General features: G+C 53.2%; 1 protein-coding gene across 2 annotated transcripts; it reads left to right on the forward strand.

The window, feature by feature from the left end:
* Positions 1-19: 19 nt before the first annotated feature.
* TMEM143 (transmembrane protein 143) lies at positions 20-17,685 on the forward strand. Of its 2 annotated transcripts, XM_034637810.1 has the most exons (7): positions 28-270; positions 622-862; positions 2,204-2,308; positions 10,471-10,665; positions 11,665-11,795; positions 12,753-13,032; positions 13,503-17,685. In XM_034637810.1, the coding sequence occupies exons 1-7, from the start codon at positions 248-250 to the stop codon at positions 13,527-13,529; spliced, it is 1,002 nt and encodes a 333-aa protein (XP_034493701.1). In that variant the 5' UTR covers positions 28-247; the 3' UTR covers positions 13,530-17,685. The 2 variants fall into 2 exon arrangements, with proteins under 2 accessions (XP_011221564.1, XP_034493701.1); XM_011223262.3 differs by having other exon boundaries at positions 20-270; positions 12,753-17,685.
* Positions 17,686-17,691: the final 6 nt, after the last annotated feature.

Raw genomic sequence — 17,691 nt, forward strand, 5'->3', positions numbered from 1 at the left:
CTCGCGCTCGCTCCGCCCCCTTCCCTTTGAAGCGCGCACACAAGGAGACACCTCCGCGGCGCATGCGCTGCGCGCAAACAAGCAGAGAGAAGAAAGGCTGGCAGATTGCGCACGCGCAGTTGAGACAGGGCGTTGGAAAAAGATGGACAGCTTTGGATAGCCCAGGCTTTGCGCATGCGTATTACTGCAGGCTGAAGCCGAACCTTGGGGACCCAGGACGCCTTCCTACACATGCGCAGGAGGCTCAATGACAGTCGAGCGTTGGCTAAGGTGAGGGAGATGGTGGAGAATTGCATGGCCGGGGAGGGCTGCCCTGTACCCCTTATGTAGCCTTTCCGAGCATCTCCTATGCCCCTAAGATCCACCTGCTGACTAGACCCCGCAGAAACCCGTTGTACCACTACAGGATCTCTGGGCCCGAAAAACGCCCCAGGACTCATGACTTCTGACCCCTGCCTGGGGCGCGGGCCACATGAGCAGTGTGGGAGGGCAAGGGCAAGACGCGCTGCAAGACGGGCAGATGGGCTCTGCGCCCTGACTGGGGTAGGGACGGCCCCTGGGGGTGGAGAGGGTGCGTTTCCTCTAGATGACCTTTGACCCCTGTCCATTTCCCTCGTTCAGGCTCCAAGGAAAGGGGCTGGCCATGCTGCATGTGACCCGGGGGGTCTGGGGACCCAGGGTCCGAGTATGGTCCCTGTTGCCCACGCTCCTCGGGCCCTCCCGGGCCCTGTCATCACTGGCGGCCAAGATGGGGGAGTACCGCAAGATGTGGAACCCCACGGAGCCCCGCGACTGGGCCCGGCAGTACCGCGAGCGGTTCATCCCGTTCTCCAAGGAGCAGCTGCTCCGCCTCCTGACACAGGTACCGCCCGTCCCGGGTCCAAGAGCCTGGGGACTACGACTCCCGGCAGGCATCGCGGCGGCACCGCCCTACGTGCCATAGAGGGCTGTCCTGGCTCCTCCTGGGAGTTGTAGTTCCCTTTCCACTCCCCGGTGGGCGTGGCGTTGGACTGAGGGACAGACCTGTGAGATGCTGATGTAGCAGCAATTCCGGACTCTAGCTTGTTACGGGGGGCCTTCTCTGGGGCATGGTTTTTTCCTCTGCAAAATGGGTATAATGATTATCTTCATAATTACTATTACTACTACCTAATAATTATTATACTGGCGAAGCTATAACCATAATTATTATCACACTGTTTGAGCTCTTACTGTATGGCACAGTGCTAAGCATTTTCCACGTCTTGTTGAATCATCAGAACAACCCAGTGAGAGAGAGACTACCATGGTCCCTATTTTACAAATGAGGTGACTGAAGCAGGAGGAGAGAGAAAGTGACTTACTCAAGACTATGTCGTTGTGGCCGAGGTTAGAACCAAAGTGGTCTGACTCCAGAGCAGGGCAGGGACTACGGTGTCTCGGGAGGCATCAGGCACCTGCTCCACTGAGAGTCCTTGTCCAGCTCCAGAGCTGAGCTCTTCCGCACTCTCATCATCCTACTTGTCATCATTGAGAATTGTCATTCACTCATTTAAAAATTACTTATTGAACAGCTCCGTATGTACTAAGACCTGTGCTGGATTTTATCTACAGCACACACGTAGATATCAACACACATACACAAACACATGTGTATGTATGTGGACACAGAATGGCATCACATTCTCCCCATCGCTCTCTGAGAAAGAGGTTGTGATCCTCTGTTGCTGATAAGGGAACAAGCTCAGAGAGAGGTGAAGACATTCACCTAGGGCACCGAGGTAGGAAGCATCAAGAAGCGGTTAAATATGTGTGTTCTGGGTTGGAGTCTCAGCTTCTTTTTATACAGACATTGTGGCCCTCAGCAAGTGACTTCCCCCGAGCCTCAGTTTCTCCTTCTGAAAAAGGGGGGTTATAATTCCATCCATCTCTGTACAGCCTCTGGAGGATAATAGGCCAGCAAACAGAGGCTAGTACACAATAAGCATTGTGTGAATGTCAGCGAGCGAGTGTCAAAGCAGGAACTTGACCTTCTAGCTCTTTCTGCTGCTTTCCGCTACGCAGGGCTGGCTCAGTTTCTTGGTCAGTAAAATTGGCTGCCCCCCACCCCAAGCAAAACAAAATCTGAAAAAGCCCAGATCGTATGGACTGCCAGGGAAAGAAATCCTCCCTGTGAGGAAGGGGTAAGAAGCCTAAAGAGAAGTTTTGCTTCCTGAGGTAACAGGAATTCCACTCCAGCCCTGCGGAGAAAGCAGCTTTGGAGGACTTTGCAGCCCACGTGGACTTCTGCACCTTGTTCCACTACCACCACATCCTGGCCCGGCTGCAGGTGAGGACCAGGCCCCTGGCACCTTCCTTGGTGTGCTTGTTTGTTTATTCATTCATTCAGTAAAAATCCTTTGAACCCCTCCTTGGAACCCGGCCCTGCTCTAAGCACGGGGGATGCAGCAGTGAGCAGGACAGATGAAGCCGCATCCTCGCATCCTCGTGGAGCTGACATTCTGGTTGGGGAGACAATGAATGAATATAAAATGGGATGCCCCAGAGCCGTAAGTGCTGAGAAGAACAATGAAGCAGAGTAGCAGGATAGAGAAGGATGACATGAGGGCCTGTTTTATACAGGGTGGTCAGGAAGGCTTCTCTGAGGAGGTGACAGGGGAGTTAAGACCTGGGTGAAGACAGAGAGAGAGCCTGATGGATGTCTGGTGGCAGGGGTATGGTGGGGGGTGGGCACATTCTAGGGGGAGGGAAAAGCAAATGCAAAGGCCCTGGGGTACGGAGAGTTGGAAGAGCGGGGAAGGGAGCACCATGGCTGGAGGGCAGTGAGCGAGGGAGAGTGGGCGGGAGACGAAGGCAGAGAGAGGTTGGGGGTAAACTGTTGCCTGGCCCTGTGGGCAGCGGTAAGGACTTTACCCTGACTTTAGGTGAGCCGGGAGCCACAGGAGGGCTCTGAGCAGAGGAGGGACATGTGCTGATTTAGGTGTTAACAGGATCCTTCTGGAACAGACTGTCAGAGGCAGGGAGATCTATTCAGAGTCAATTATGTTTGTCCAGGTGAGGGATAATGGCAGCCCCAGCAAGAGTAATAGCAGTGGAAGTGGGGAAAAGTGGTCAGAGCTGGTAATGGTTGGAAGGCATCAGCATTTGGCTGTGCGGGCGGCCAGTGAGGGAAAGGAAAAAGTCAGGGGGTGCCTCCAGCAGTTTGGGCCGTGCTCCTCTGGAAGAATGGGGCTGCCATTTACTGAGATGTGGAAGACAGGACGGGGGCGGGAGGCAGCTCTGCGGGGAAGACAAGAGCTCTGCTTTGCACTTAGGAATTGGAGATGCCTGTTAGACAGCCAGGTGGACAGATGGACCCGAATGTGGGCTCCGGAGGTCACAGGAGGGGTCTGGGATGAGAAGCATCCCCTGGGAGCATTCATATGGTACTAGATGAGGTCATCAGGGGGATTAGCTGAGCCCTGGGACACACCAGCCTTGAGATCAGGAAGGGGAACTGGACCCGGTGAGGGGGACAGCCAAGGAGGAGCCGGAGAGAGAAGTGGAACCCCAGGGAAGGGTGATGTCGGCAAGCCACATTCTCCACGTCCTACCACTTCCCCTCCCAGGATCCTGGCTGTGTCGGGGGCTGGGAGGGGGGGTCCCTGAGACAGCAGTCGGCCTCAGTGATTATCTCTCCGTGACTCACAGTGCTCAGAAAAGCTGTTACGCTCACAGTAATAGTTTATTACAACAAAAGGATAGCGAACAAAATCAGCAAAGGAGAAAGGCCATGGGGCGGGTCCAGGAGAGGCCAGGCCAGCTTCCTGTTGTTTCTCCTAGAGGAGTCTTGCAAGATGACACATAGTTGTCCTGCCAATGAGGCATGACAGGATATGCGGAGTATTGCCCACCAGGGAGATTCACCTGAGCCCTGATGTCCAGGATTTTTTTAAAGATTTTATTTTTAAATAATCTCTGCACCCAATGTGGGGTTCGCATTCACAACCCCGAGATTGAGAGTCGCACGCTGTGCCGACTGAGCCAGCCGGGCACCCCAGCTGCTGTCCAGGATGGTTACTGAGGGTCGGTCGGCGCTTGCTTGGCTGACCTTAGCTACTCAGTCACCAGGCCCGCCAGGGGTCAGACTGCTACTTGGTGGCCCAAGGCCCCACCATGAATCACATTGTTAGCGTGGACTAGCTGCTGTGGCCCAAGGCCCCAGGTCAACCCAGACACTCTTTATCAGTCAGAACATTTCCAAGGGCTTAGAAGTTATCCCAGGAGCCAAGGCAAGGGCCGGTCCTTTGGAATGTGCAGGGTTTGGACAACCCAGGCCTGCTGCGTCAACCCTTTGCTGCACACTGCCACTGCCCTCCGGCATGTCCCCTCTTTGGTTTGAATAGGAGCGACAACAACCCCTTGCCACTGAGCACGCCCTCTGGGTCAGGCTCATCGACTCCTTCCTATGTCATCGAGGGGCAGCTGCCGTTAGCCCTGTTTGCAGAGGCCGACACTGAGGCTCTGGGAGGGCCTGGCCGAGCCAGGATTCGCAGCCGGGTCCGACTGTCTCCGAGCCCTGGCCTGGGTTCCATGAGAGGCAGGGTTTAGTTATTTAGAAAATAATTTTATTCTATAAACATTTAAATATATAGAAACACAGAAAAACATATACAGTGATGATGCATATTCCCACCTGGGCAGGAGATTTGAAACAGGGACGCTAAGAGGGGAAGGGAAGGGTGGAAGCAGAGGCAGGTGAGACACCGTGGGGGACCCTTTGCTGATGACCTAAGCCCCTTGAGGAAGCTGCCTGGGGCAGGAGAAAAAGAGCTGGCTGCATTGTTTGCTAGCTGCGCCACTGACCTTGACGGATGACCTCTCTCTGCACCTCTCCTTTCCCTTACTCATCATTGAATTCATTCAGTGGGTACGTATGTATGTATTTTAAAGATTCTTTCTTTATTTGAGAGGGAGAGCAGGGGGAGGGGCAGAGGGAGAGAGAATCCCAAGCAGGCTCCGCGCTCCGCACAGAGCCCGATGAGGGGGCTCAATCCCACGACCCCAAAATCACGACCCGAGCAGAGTCTGACACTCAACCGACTGAGCCACCTAGGCGCCCCTCAGTAGGTATTTACTGAGCACCTACTGTGCCCTCCAAAATGGTTCCAGGTCCTGGGACATAGTGGTGAGCCTGACGGATGTGCGTCTCTGCCTTGTGGGCTCACGTTCTAGTGAGGGAGACAGACCTTCAAGAAGGTAAAGAAGCAGGGGTGCCTGGTGGGCTCAGCCAGTAGAGCATGCAACTTTCGATCTCAGGGCCGTGAGTTCAAGCCCCACGTTGGGGATAGAGTTTACTTTAAAAAAAAAAAAAAGAAGAAGGTAAGGAAGTAAAATGTGTAAAGAGGTGCTAAGTACTAGGGATCAGGTTGCCAGAGAAAGTTCAGGACACCCATTTGATTCACTTCCAGCTGCTGCTGTAAGAAATCACCATAACCTGGGGGGCTCACAACAACAGAAGTTTGCTCTTGCAGAGTTCAGGAGGTCCGAAGTCCAAAATCAAAGTGTGGGCAGGGTTGGTTTCTCCTGGAGGCTCTGCGGGGGGACCATCCCATGCCCCTCTCCTCGCCGATGGTGGCTGCTATCCTTGGCCTTCCTCAGCTTAGAGACACAATAGTCAGACACCTCTGTCTCCCATCTTCACGTCACCTTCTTCTCTGTAACTTCGCGTGTCCTTTTTTTTTTTTTTTTTTAAGNTATTTATTTATTTGACCAGAGAGAGACAGCCAGCGAGAGAGGGAACACAAGCAGGGGAAGTGGGAGAGGAAGAAGCAGGCTCCTAGTGGAGGAGCCTGATGTGGTGCTTGATCCTGGAGCGCCAGGATCACGCCCTGAGCTGAAGGCAGATGCTTAACGACTGTGCCACCCAGGCGCCCCTCCACGTGTCCTTTTCTGTCTCTTATGAAGGGACACTCCTTCAGGGCCCACCCTAATCCAGGATGATCTCATCCTGGGATTCTTACCTCATTAGACCTGCAAAGGCCCTATTTCCAAAGGAGGTCATATTCTGAGGTTCCGAGGAGATGCGAATTTTTAGAGGATACTGTTCAACCCTCTACAACCAGTTAAATTTGAATTTCAGATGAACTGTGAATAACTTTTTTTTTTTGTAGTATAATTATGCCCTATGTCATACAGTCCTCAAATACTGCATGGGACATACTTAAACCGAAATATTGTTAGTTGTTGATCTAGAAATCAAATATAACTTGGTGTACTGCATTTAATTAAAAAAAATTTTTTTTGGCTAAATCTGGTAATGTTAATTAAGAAGAACAAGAAAGCAGGAATGTTTTGTAATTTTTAGGTACAATAGTTAGGGAAGGCCTCGTGGAAGGGGTGACATTTGAACAGAGACCAAAAGGAGGCAAGAGTGAGCCATGAGGAGTTCTGCGGGAAGAGCAAGTGCAAAGGCCCTGTGGCAGGAGTGTATGTATGTATGGTATGTAGGATGAACAACAAAGAGGCTGAGTGAGCAGTGGGAAGAGGGCTAGAAATGAGGGCAGAGATGGGGCTGGGGCCCAGATCCTACAGAGCCTCGTGGGGACCCAGTGAGGACTTTGCTTTGACTCTGAGTGAGGTGGAAGCCACCAGAGGGCTCTGCGCAGAGGGATGGGAGCTGACTTCAGTGACGACAGGTGCCCTCTGGCTGCTGCCAGGGGCACAGACTGGGTTGGGGCTGGAGGATGGGAGCAGGGAGACCAGTGCCCAGGCCACCGAAAGGGTCCAGGGGGTGTGGGTAGCTCAGACCTGGAGTGCGAGGGGGTGGCAAGCAGGTGGTGGTGAGAAGTGGGCAGATTCCGGATCTATTTTGAATGTGGGGCCATCAGGATTTGCCGATGGGTTCGATGTGTGAGAAATAGAGGAGCCCAGGCTTTGGGCCCAAGCACCTGGAGGGATGGCCTCGGCCTCTTCTGAGCCGGGTAAGGGGGTGGGAGAAGCAGGTCTGGGGAGGAAACTCAGGACCCGTTTGGGAGGCAGTGGGCTTGAGAGGAGGCCCGTCAGATGCCCGCATGGGGATGTCAAGAGGACTGTTGGGCGTCCGCGCGCAAGCGTTGAGTGGGCTCTTGGCAGGTAAGTCTGGAGCTCAGGAACATCAGCAGCAAATTCAAGCACGTACCTTGCCCCAGGGAGCTAAACTTGGGTGGTGGGGACAATTGTGAGTCAGATACTCTCTCCCAATGAGCAGATAAATTCAGACAGTGAACTCACTGGCACGACTTGTGCCCGCAGATCACACAGCTGACCTTGGTTTCTGCACCGAAGTCCGTGTGCAAACTGGCAAAACGCGCCCCTTTCCCTCGCCTGGTGCTGCGTAATATGGTAGTTGCTAGCCACATGTGGCTGTTGAAATTTGAGATAATTGAAATTAAATAAAATTTAGAAATTTCTTTCTTCCATTGTATTCACCCCATTTCAAGTGCTCAGTCGCCACCTGTGACCAGTGGTAAGCTATTGGATGGTGCAGATCTAGATGTTTCTATCGTTGTAGGCAGTTCTGTTGGCTGGTGCTGCTCCGCATTCTTTATTTCCATCTGAAAGAGTGACAGGATAAATGTATACGTCTACAGCATCTAAAATGGTGCTTATTAGATCTGGCACATTTGTGCAGTGCACAATCTGTCCAACCTCACAAGGCGGCTCTTCTCAGCCTAAGGAGTGGAAGAAGGCTTTTGGAGAGTGATAAGGGAACTGGAATATCGTAGAAGAATAGGACTTCAGTAGGGGACAGGGATAGGGGACAGGGGTGTCTCTTAACAGCACGTGCAATGTCCCTGTGCCTGGAGGAACTTAAACCAGTGTGGCTGGTGTTGAGCCACCAATGGGGATTGTGGTGTTAGGTCCTCAGAGGCCTTGCAGGACACAGAACAGACACAGGACACATGATCCTATTTCCTGAGGGCAGTAGGAGCCTTGGAATGAGATCGACATGGTTAGATGTGTAATTCTTGATATACCACTTCCTGGCTGTGTGACCTTGGGCCGTTACTTAACCTCTCTGTGCCTCAGTTCCCACCTCTGTAAATGAGGATAACAATAGTACCATTGTCATAGTGTAAGAACAACCTGCTTCAAACAGTCCCTGACGCTTGGTAAGCGCTATATAAATGTGCACTATCATTTATTACTGTTGTTGTTATGGTTTGATAGAATCTTGGCTGCTGGGTAGAAAGCAGATTGTTGGGGGTGGGGCAAGGGGATTTGGGGAGACCACTGAGAAGGCTGTTGGACTCTTCCAGGCAGGAGGAGGAGATGGGGGTGTGGACGGGGGCAAAATGGTGATCTGTTTTGGGGGTAGAGTCAGCAGGGTTCATTGTGTGGGGGAAGGGAGCAGCAGGGGTCACCTGTGACATCCAGGGGTCACCTGTGACATCCAGGTTTCTGGCCTGGAGCCCTGGCTGGAGGTGGATGGGAGGTGCCCAGAAGAGAATTTGGCTCGCAGCGGATGCCTGATGAATGCAGATTTCTCTCTCCTTGGGCTCTGAGCTTCCCTCCCCCTCAAACTGCGGCTCAGTCCTGGCAGTGGAATTTCTCAAGGTCATTCTGTGAGTCCGAGAACTTGGCCTGTGGGACCTGAAGGGCTTCTGGCGCAGGCCCCAGCGTTGGGCCGGAGTCCTGTCGTCGGGCAGCACGCCCCACCCCTGGGAGTTCGTTCAGAAGGGGATTTGCTGAGGCTTGGCAGTCCTGTCTTCCTGCTCAGTGGTTTCCACGGCCCTGGACCTTCCCACCTCCAAACTTCTGCCAAGGGCGTTCCTCCCACTTGGAGTACCTGTTTCCTTCCACTAATTCAAAATTGCACCTGGCCTGGACAGGCTGTTCCTTAGGGCTACCTGTCCTGAGAGACATGGAGGGTTGGACTTGTTTATGGCGTATTTTCTGAGCCAGTGATCTCCCCGTGAGGCTCGCTGTATAGTCTGGGACAAGTCACATGTCATCCTGAAACCAGCAAAGACGCTAGGCACCCAGAGACTCCCTCCCTTGTTCATTCATTGAGTCAACATTTTTTTTTTCTTTTGTGGGCGGGGGGGTAGTGGTGGGTGCATAAGATGAGATGGGCAGAGCTGAGGCCAGTTTGTGCGGGACCTCGGAGGTGGTTGACCATTTCTGGTATTTATGCCAATCGCAGTGGGGAGCTCCCGGGGGGAGAGGGTGCGGGATCTGTTTCTAGTCTAAATAACCTCTTTGTGGCAATTTCGTGGAGCCGGTTTGGAAGTGGCGAGAAGAAGCAGGCAGAGCAGAAGCCCAATGCAGTTGTTGAGGTAGGAAGAGAAGGTGGCCCGACAAGAAGGTGGCCGTGGAGATGGGTGGGGGGCGGGGCATGAATTCAAGGGCGACTCAAGGGTCTAGCCAGTGAACCTGCTAAAGGATTGGATAGAGGGGCCAAGGGAAGGAAAGGATCAAGGATGCCTCCGAGATTTCTGATCAGAGCGTCTGTGGAATCAGGGGGTGCCGTTTCCTTTAGGGAGAAGGCTGGCAGAGGGAGAGGAAGAAATGAGGCGTTCTCCTCGGGCCGTATTAGATGTGGGATGCCCTCTCCAATGGGGAGGTGTCATAGAGATCATTGAATATGAGGGTCTGACGCTTGGGGTAGAGGCCAGGGCTGGTTGTGGGGGGAAGAGGTCTGGGAGAAGAAACCCAAGATAGTGGTTTTATTGGAAGACGGGGGTGGGAGGATATGACCTGTGGCTCACCTTGCTGCCATTTGAGATGACGGACATCCCAGAAGAAATGTGAACTGGAAAGTTTGCATTTGTCAGTATAAAGGCATAGCTGCTGTAACAAGCAGACCCCACTACAAGATGGTTTAAAGGAAGTGGAGGATTCTTCCTGTCCCTCTTCACGGTCCGGTGGTGAGTGGGCCAGGGTTCCGCAGGAGGTTATCCTAGGACCCAGCATCCTTCTGTCTTGTTGCTGTGCCATTCCTTAGAATGTTGTCTTCATCTCCGTGTGGTCAAAATTAAGCTGGGGGCAAAGCAGTGTTTTCAGCCGGCAGACGAAGGAAAAGAGTGGAGTTCAGGGGAGCAACAAACGAGGGGAAGTTGGACCCAGCCTTTCCGCTCACGTTCTATGGATGAAACCTGTCTTCTGGCCACACCTGGCCTCCAGAGAGGCTGGGAAATGTATTCTCCCTGCACATCCCTGCATCCACCTTCCCCTCCGTTCCTGGGGACAGACGCTCATGCCCCGGAATGGGGTATCGGATCTGGAACCTGGAGGATAGGTCTGGGCTAGAGATGGGAAGTTGCCCGGAGATACACAGAGATTCAAAGAGCGGTGTTTAAAGGCATGGGAATAACGAGGCTACTTAAGGTGAGCTCGAAGAGAGAGAGAGAAGGGGAGAGGGCCCCACGCTAGCCCGGGGGCACCCCGTCACCTAAACTTGGGGGGCTGGGAACAATCCCTCATGCTTGTGCCCTAGCCCATTTTTCTTCTCTCTGACTCTCTCTTCAGGCCTTGTATGACCCCATCAACCCCGACAGGGAGACCCTCGACCAGCCTTCGCTTACGGACCCCCAGCGTCTGTGCAACGAGCAGGAGGTGCTCCAGGCTCTGGAACCCCTGCTGGCCCAGGCCAACTTCTCCCCGCTCTCAGAGGACACTCTGGCCTACGCACTGGTGGTCCATCACCCTCAGGATGAGGTCCAGGTGCCTGTCTCCCAGAGGACAACTGGAACTCCCAGGAGGCCTTGGGGCAGGGATGGAGTCTTTGGGGCAGAGGCTGCTGGGAGTTGTCCTGAACACAGGCCGTGAGCCCACCTAGCGTTCTTTGGTTAATTAGAATAAGGTACCTGTTTCCCAGTCACTGCACTGCCATCTGTTGGCAAAGTATCATAATGGACGGCTCTTCTTAGGACTAGAGACTTTATCACCACCTGCCAGAAAACTGTAATAATAAATAATACAAAACGCTCATCCTTAAAGTCAACAAAATTAAAATACAAATACTAAAATCTTCCAAAGTCCCCCATTTTAGTGATTTTTAAGATATGCTTTTTTTCCAAAGTCATATTTTATTGTCCGAAATTGGGATATGACTTATAAGTGGTGGTGTGGCATAGTTTAAATTGGCAATATATTTTCTCTTTTAGTTGCTTCATAAAATAATGGAATATCCAATTGACAATCGTATTACAATATATACATGTATCAAAGTAACATGTTGTATGCCTTAAGCTTACACAGTGTTACATGTCATATTTATTCAACTAAAAAATAAGAGTATCTTAAAATCAGTAACATCTTAGATTCTGGGAAATGTGGAAATAAAAATGACTATGACGTATTACAATATATACATGTATCAAAGTAACATGTTGTATGCCTTAAGCTTACACAGTGTTACCATGTCATATTTATTCAACTAAAAAATAATAGAGTATCTTAAAATCAGTAACATCTTAGATTCTGGGAAATGTGGAAATAAAAATGACTATGACAAGGTAAATGGTGCCATCTTAGATAGTGTACCCTTGTGCAGTATACAACATGAGCACCTGTACATGGCTATCCTGCCTAGACACTGGTGATGATAAGCCTGGGAGAGGGGTGGAAATCACTGAGGGGAGGGGGATCTAATTCTAGTAGCCTGCGCTCTCACCCTAGCCCATGCTCAGCTGCCTCTTCTTCCTTTGTTCCCCTTGTCAGGTGACAATAAATTTGGATCAGTATATCTACATGCACTTCTGGGCCCTGGGCCAGCGAGTCGGGCAGATGCCCCGTAAGTCCAGCGTGGGCTCCAAACGTGGCTTCTTCATCAGGTCGCCCCCTGCAGAGAGGTGAGGCGGCCCTTGTTCCCCAGCTGCAGCGAAAGGGAGCAAGGTTAGAGTCGAGAGGGGACTGACAGGTCAGTGTCTGGATTTGGATGTCGGGACCTGGGGGGGGGGAGTCAAGAAAGGGGTGGGGAGATCATCCAAATGTTGCCTTTTCTTCTCAAGGGAAAATAAGAACTACAGTGCCCAGGGGAAGAGAAGGGGTAGGGACATTTCTCCCCATTTTCCAAATGAGGACGACTGAGGCTCAGAAAGGAAAGGCCACATTCTGAAAAAATGGCGCAGCCAGGATTCTGGTGAACGTTATATTTTTAACAGAGGCTCCTCTAATACAGAGCAGGGTCAGGAGAGCCAGATCTCTTGGGCCTGTAAATTACCCAATCTTTCTGGAAATCAGTTTATCAAATATGGTCATGAATCCAAAAAAACCAAACCAAACAAAAAACCCAAAGACAAAAAAAAAACAAAAAAACACAAAAAACCCTCCTATCCCTATATACCCCTCGGTAATTCCACTTCCAGGAATCTATTCCAAGGAGATATTTATACTTGCAGACTGTGTGTTTAATTATCTGTCTCTCACGCTGGACTGTAAGCTTCACAAAGACCGTTACTGACTCATTTTGCTGTCTCTCCAGAGCTTAATAGCGCTCCCTGGCACCTCGCAGACTCTCTAAATTAAAAGTAGAATTTGAGTTTGAAAAATAACCAACGAAGAGATTTGTATTCAGCGCCCATTCCGCAAGTACATAAAACCAGAAGCCATCTATGTGTCCAGTAACAGGGGATCGCACGACTTAACGGACGCCCTGCTGTGGGACACTTGGGTTATGTCTGAGCTTCCTCCCGCCACCATTAAGTAGCCTTTCCAACGAGCGTGTGACTCCAGAGCTAGAGAGAGTGTCCCGGGGCCGCAGGGCGCTGTCCTGACCCCCCTCCTGCCCCTGGGTCTTCGTCCATCAGGAGATACTTCAAGCGGGTGGTGCTGGCGGCCCGAACCAAGGGGGGGCACCTGGTGCTGAAGAGCTTCAAGGACACGCCCCTGGAGGGCCTGGAGCAGCTGCTGCCCGAGCTGAAAGTGCGCACGTCCGCCACGCAGCGCGCCCTGCTCAACCTCACGCTCTTCGTCTCGGGCATGATGCTGTTCGTGAACGTGGGCATGGTGGTGCTGTCAGACCTCAAGATGGCCACCTCCCTGCTGCTGCTGCTCTTCGCTATTTTCATGGGCCTGCGGGCCTCCAAGGTGAGTGGACGGCCCCCGGCGTGCTTCTCGGGTCCCTGCTTCTGGCTGTTCAGCCAGATTAGCCAGAAGCTCAGGCCGCCCTGTAGTTTCGTTTCCTCCGTGCATTATTCCTGCCTCGTGGTGCCCTTCATTCCCTGCCTCCGTTACTTTGTCATTCCCACTTTCCCTCCCTCCCTTGTCTACCTTACATACTCGGCACAAGCTTGGACAGCTTTCTTAATCTCTCTGCGCTCCGGTTTCCTCACCTGGAAAACGGAGACCAGAGTGACACCGGCCTTGTAGGGTTGTCCTGGGGATATAATGAGGGGCGCCATGAAAAGCACGGGGCACAGTGCCCGGTATGCAGTAGGCGCTCCGTGAGTGTTCCCAGCACGTCATTAAGTGCCTGTTTTAGAGGAATTTTAGTGACGTGGGGAAGTTGTTTTAGAACCGGACTGCCTAGGTTTGAATCTAGCTCTTCTGTCTCTTAGCTGTGTGACCGTGAACAGGCTGCTTAACCTCTCTGTGCTTCCGCTCCTACATCTGGAGAGTGGCGATGACAAGAACCTGATTCATAGGGTTGTTGTGGGGATCAAATGAATGAATGAATATGCATGTGATGCTGAGAACAGAACCTGACATGTGGTACAGAATGGACTATATGAGAGTTAGCCATCATCATCGTCATTATTATTATTATTATTACTAACTGGGCTGTTGTTCTCTGAGTCTGAGCTTCCTCATCCTGGTGGGGTGTCATTATCACCAGGGGAGCTGTTTTATAAATGCGGGCTCCTGAGCTCCAGCCCAAATGGACTGAATTGGAAACTCTGGGACAGGGGCCAAGGAAACTGTATTTTTAACACCCTCCCTTCCTGATTCTGCTACATGTGGACGCATGGCCGCCTCATACAGTTGTGCAGGTTGTTCACCATCCAAGGATTCGAGGCTGAGGGGATGGGTGGGGGCTGAAAGCTAACTTGTGCCAGGTGCGCTGGCTGTGTCAAGGCTGAGTCAGCCCAGAGGGGCTGCCTTTTACCGATTCTCCCCAGAGCTGGCGCTGGCCTCAGGAGTGGGGACTGGTGTGTGGAGTCCGCTGCTGTACTTGATCATTCGCTCGCTGGTTCATTGGTTTTCAAGCTGTTTACAGCCATCCCAGCGGGGTCTTAGGAGGACTGGTAATAAATCCCACAGCTAATAGCCAGGCTGGGCTGGCTGAGAGGGTGACAGGCTGGGGGTGGGGATAGCAACTCCTGAGAAGGACTAGGGGTCAGGCTGGATTTAAGGGAAGCTTGGAAAGGGGAGGACTGAACCCGGTGGAGAAGGGGCTGAGTGAGTGCAGCTTGGGGGATCTCACAGGGCTGGAGCCCGGGGTACAGGGTGGAGAAGTGAGGCCCCAGAGGGTGGCAGGGGACTTGAATGCCAGAATAGGGGCCCTGGGCTTTTTCTGCAGGGCGGCAGTTGCCATGGCAGAGTTTTGAGCACAGAGGGAGTGCAACCACCACGGAGCGGGTGGTGCTATGAGACCAGCGGCAGGGAGGCTGGTGAGGGGTGTCCACTGGTCTGGGGGGGCACCCAGACTGCCAACCCCAGGTGAACCATGCGCCCCACCTCTCTGAGGCCCCAGGGGGCTGTGGAGCCTCTCAGGGTCTGCAGGGTCCCATTTAAAACCCAGTTCCCCAGTTAATTTAGTGCATCCATTAAATGTTTTCCCCTGTTCCGGGCTAAGCTCCAGTCCTTAAATGTGGGCCCTCTGAGCCTCCCTCCAGCTGCCCCGCCCTGTGCACTCTTGTCCCCTCCTGTGTGTCAGTCGCTCCCAGATATCTGTCTCTGGTGCAGGCTCCTCTCCCAGAGTCCAGACCCCTGTCCCTGCCTGCTCCCTGGACGTGCCTAAGGCCTTCCAACACTCACGCACCCCATCCCACTGAGCTCAGGATCCTTCCCCAAACCCCCTTCTCAGGACTGTGCTCAGACCAGATGCGGGGAGCTGATTTTGCTGTAGGACGCCTATCCCTCTTTCTTCCCTCCAGAAGAGCGCAGCCATCTCTGGTTTCCACAGGCAGCTCCCTATCATCTCAGATCTCCTTGCTCAGCCTGGAGCTGTCCAACTCTGGAACAGCCCCCTGGAGGGCCCATTGCACTCCCCTCCAGCAGCGGCTCCCCATACCCCCATACCGCTCCTCTCCGGTTGTGGCTCTCCATCTGTAGAGGGCCCTACCCCCCCCCACCCGGGTCCCTGGCTAGACCCCTGGAGATGGCCCTTGTCCTGCCCCCCAGTCTATCAGTCCCCAGCCTGTCCTTCCAGCCCCGATTCTGCGCCCATCTTGTTCCCTCTGTCCTGACCCCAGCCCAGGCCTTCCCAGCCTCCCCAGTCAGTCCCATCCAGCCCTCCAGCCCATCCCCAAGGGCCCCAGAACTGGCCTTGCTTCTTGCTCACAGCCTGGCCCCAGAAACCCTGTTTCCCCAGCCACATCCAACACAATCGTAAGCTTCAGCTCCGCCAAAACGTACTGCTAGCACCTTCTGCTCCCCACTCTGCGGCTTCCCTTCACTCCTCTCCCCTTTGCAGATGCTGTTCCCTCTGACTGAGATGTCCTTTCTCCCCTCTTGGGCTGGCCATCCCCTGCTCACCCCTTATCCTCAGCTCAGAGGCTCCAGGAAACCTTCCCAGCCTTCTTGGGCCTGGCTGGTGCCTCTGTGAGCTGCCGTCATACCCTGGCCCAGCACAGAGCAGGCCTGGGGTTGTTGAGAAGCAAGGATCCCGGGGATGCATCAGGCCCGGTCCTGCTCTGCAGGACAGACTGTCGCATGCCTAACGGAGGTCGCAGTGGCCACTGCAGGAGCCTGACGGCACGGGACACAATGTCCACCCCGAACCTTGAGGATGTTTTCTAAGAACAGACTAGGGTGACTTGGCTTGTTCTGAGGCCCAGAGGCCCCAAAGAGAGGGCAGCTCAGGGTAATGTTCGGGGTAAACTGGCTCATCAACATGGGCTGAATTCAGAGAGGAGGGGCAGGAGGGGAGCGGGAGAAATCTTCAGGGGCCAGGCCACGCAGGGCCTTGGCATCAGGCCAGGCAGCGTGGACTCTCTGAGGGCACTGGGGAGCTATGGCAGGGCTGTGAGCGAGGGACGAGCAGGGTCAGCTCTGGGGCTGTGCGGAGACAGACCGGCAGGGGCAGGTGCAGGGGGACAGGGCCAAGAGAGTCAGGGCAGGAGGACAGGGCTAGGGACCGACAGGCTGATGAGGAGGGAGCGAGGATGCTGCCAGGGGTCCAGCCTGTGACTGGGCAGATGGGGAGGCCACCCCAGATCTGGAGCACAAGAGAGGGGGATATGGTAGACTGGGAGGTGGGGTGAGGGGCCACAGTGAGTGTTAAAGGGAACACCCAGGTGGCAGCTGTTGTGTCCTCTCCAGGGACAGAGGTCTGGCCTCATCCGGAGCATGACCAGCCCACTTAATGTCTGAGAATTCAGCTCCATTAGCTTGGCAGAAACAGACAGAAAACCCAAGGTGTGATTCGTCCCAGACGGTCCCTAACACACGCAGTTCCTGCATCTCGCCTCCCACCGAAGAGATGGCAATTCGTTCCAATGCAGGGACAGACACTGACCGTGTGGGACCTGTAGCAAGGGAGAGCACAGTCGCACACAGCCGTGTCAGCAGTCCTGGGCAGGTCATTTGAGCAATTTCCACGGCTCTGCTGACTCCAGAGGCATTTCACCTCAGGTCCCAGTGTAAGATGGGCAGACAGTACATGCCTTTAAAAGACGACACCCAGCCTGGAGTGAGGTCGAATATTCCACAGTAGCTAACATTGAAATGCCTGTTATGGGCCTGGCGCAGTGCCAAGTGTCTCATAAACCTTGTATGGATTTCTGGAACCTTTCCTATCATCTATCTCATTTCACTGATAGTACCCCCAGAGGACTTAGGTCTTAGCCAAGGGCTCATAGTTGGTAGGGGGCAGAGTTGGGACTGCCCCCAGGCCTGCCGGCTACCAGACCCAGCAGGCTTGAACTCATTTTGTGGATGAACAGAGCCATCGGAGCAATTGGAGTGGAGGTTTTTAGTGTGAGCCCCTGAGGGCACCAGCGGGCTCTCCTTTCCCTCCTTAGGGACACCAAGAATGGGGAAAGGGGTCCAGCGGAGGAGGGGCCAAGGGTGGGGAAGGGGGCCGCCCATTAATAGACAGCTGGGCGCCAGATTTGCCCCCCCCCATTCTCCTTCCCCCAAAGAGGCTTGGAGTACTTGTTTTCTGTTAACACTTCTCTTGATAATTTAACACTGGAAACCTTTTTATTATGGCAAAGTTCACGCAAACAGCTAGAACAGTATGATGAGCTCCCGTGTGGCCCGCATCCAGCGTCTATAATTATCCACAGCCCATCAGGTTTCACCTAAAGACCCCCTGCTCTCCCACCGCTGGGTTATTTTGAAGTACATCCTAAACATCGTCTGGAAATACTTTAGTAGGTGTCTAAAAGATAAGGACTTAAAATCCTCGTCACAGAAAGTTCCAAGGCTAAAGCTCAAACCGTCTGGAAATCCTTGAACAAATCTATTAATATGTGGCTCCAATAGGCAACCCAGTGAAGCGGTTGCTGAAAGCTGTTGGTGGCGTCAGAGTCGTTGGGGCGAGAGCGTGTGTGTGTGTGTGTGTGTGTGTGTGTGTGTGTG

The sequence above is a fragment of the Ailuropoda melanoleuca genome, chromosome 12, assembly GCF_002007445.2.
Source record: "Ailuropoda melanoleuca isolate Jingjing chromosome 12, ASM200744v2, whole genome shotgun sequence".
NCBI classification, from domain to species: Eukaryota; Metazoa; Chordata; class Mammalia; order Carnivora; family Ursidae; genus Ailuropoda; species Ailuropoda melanoleuca.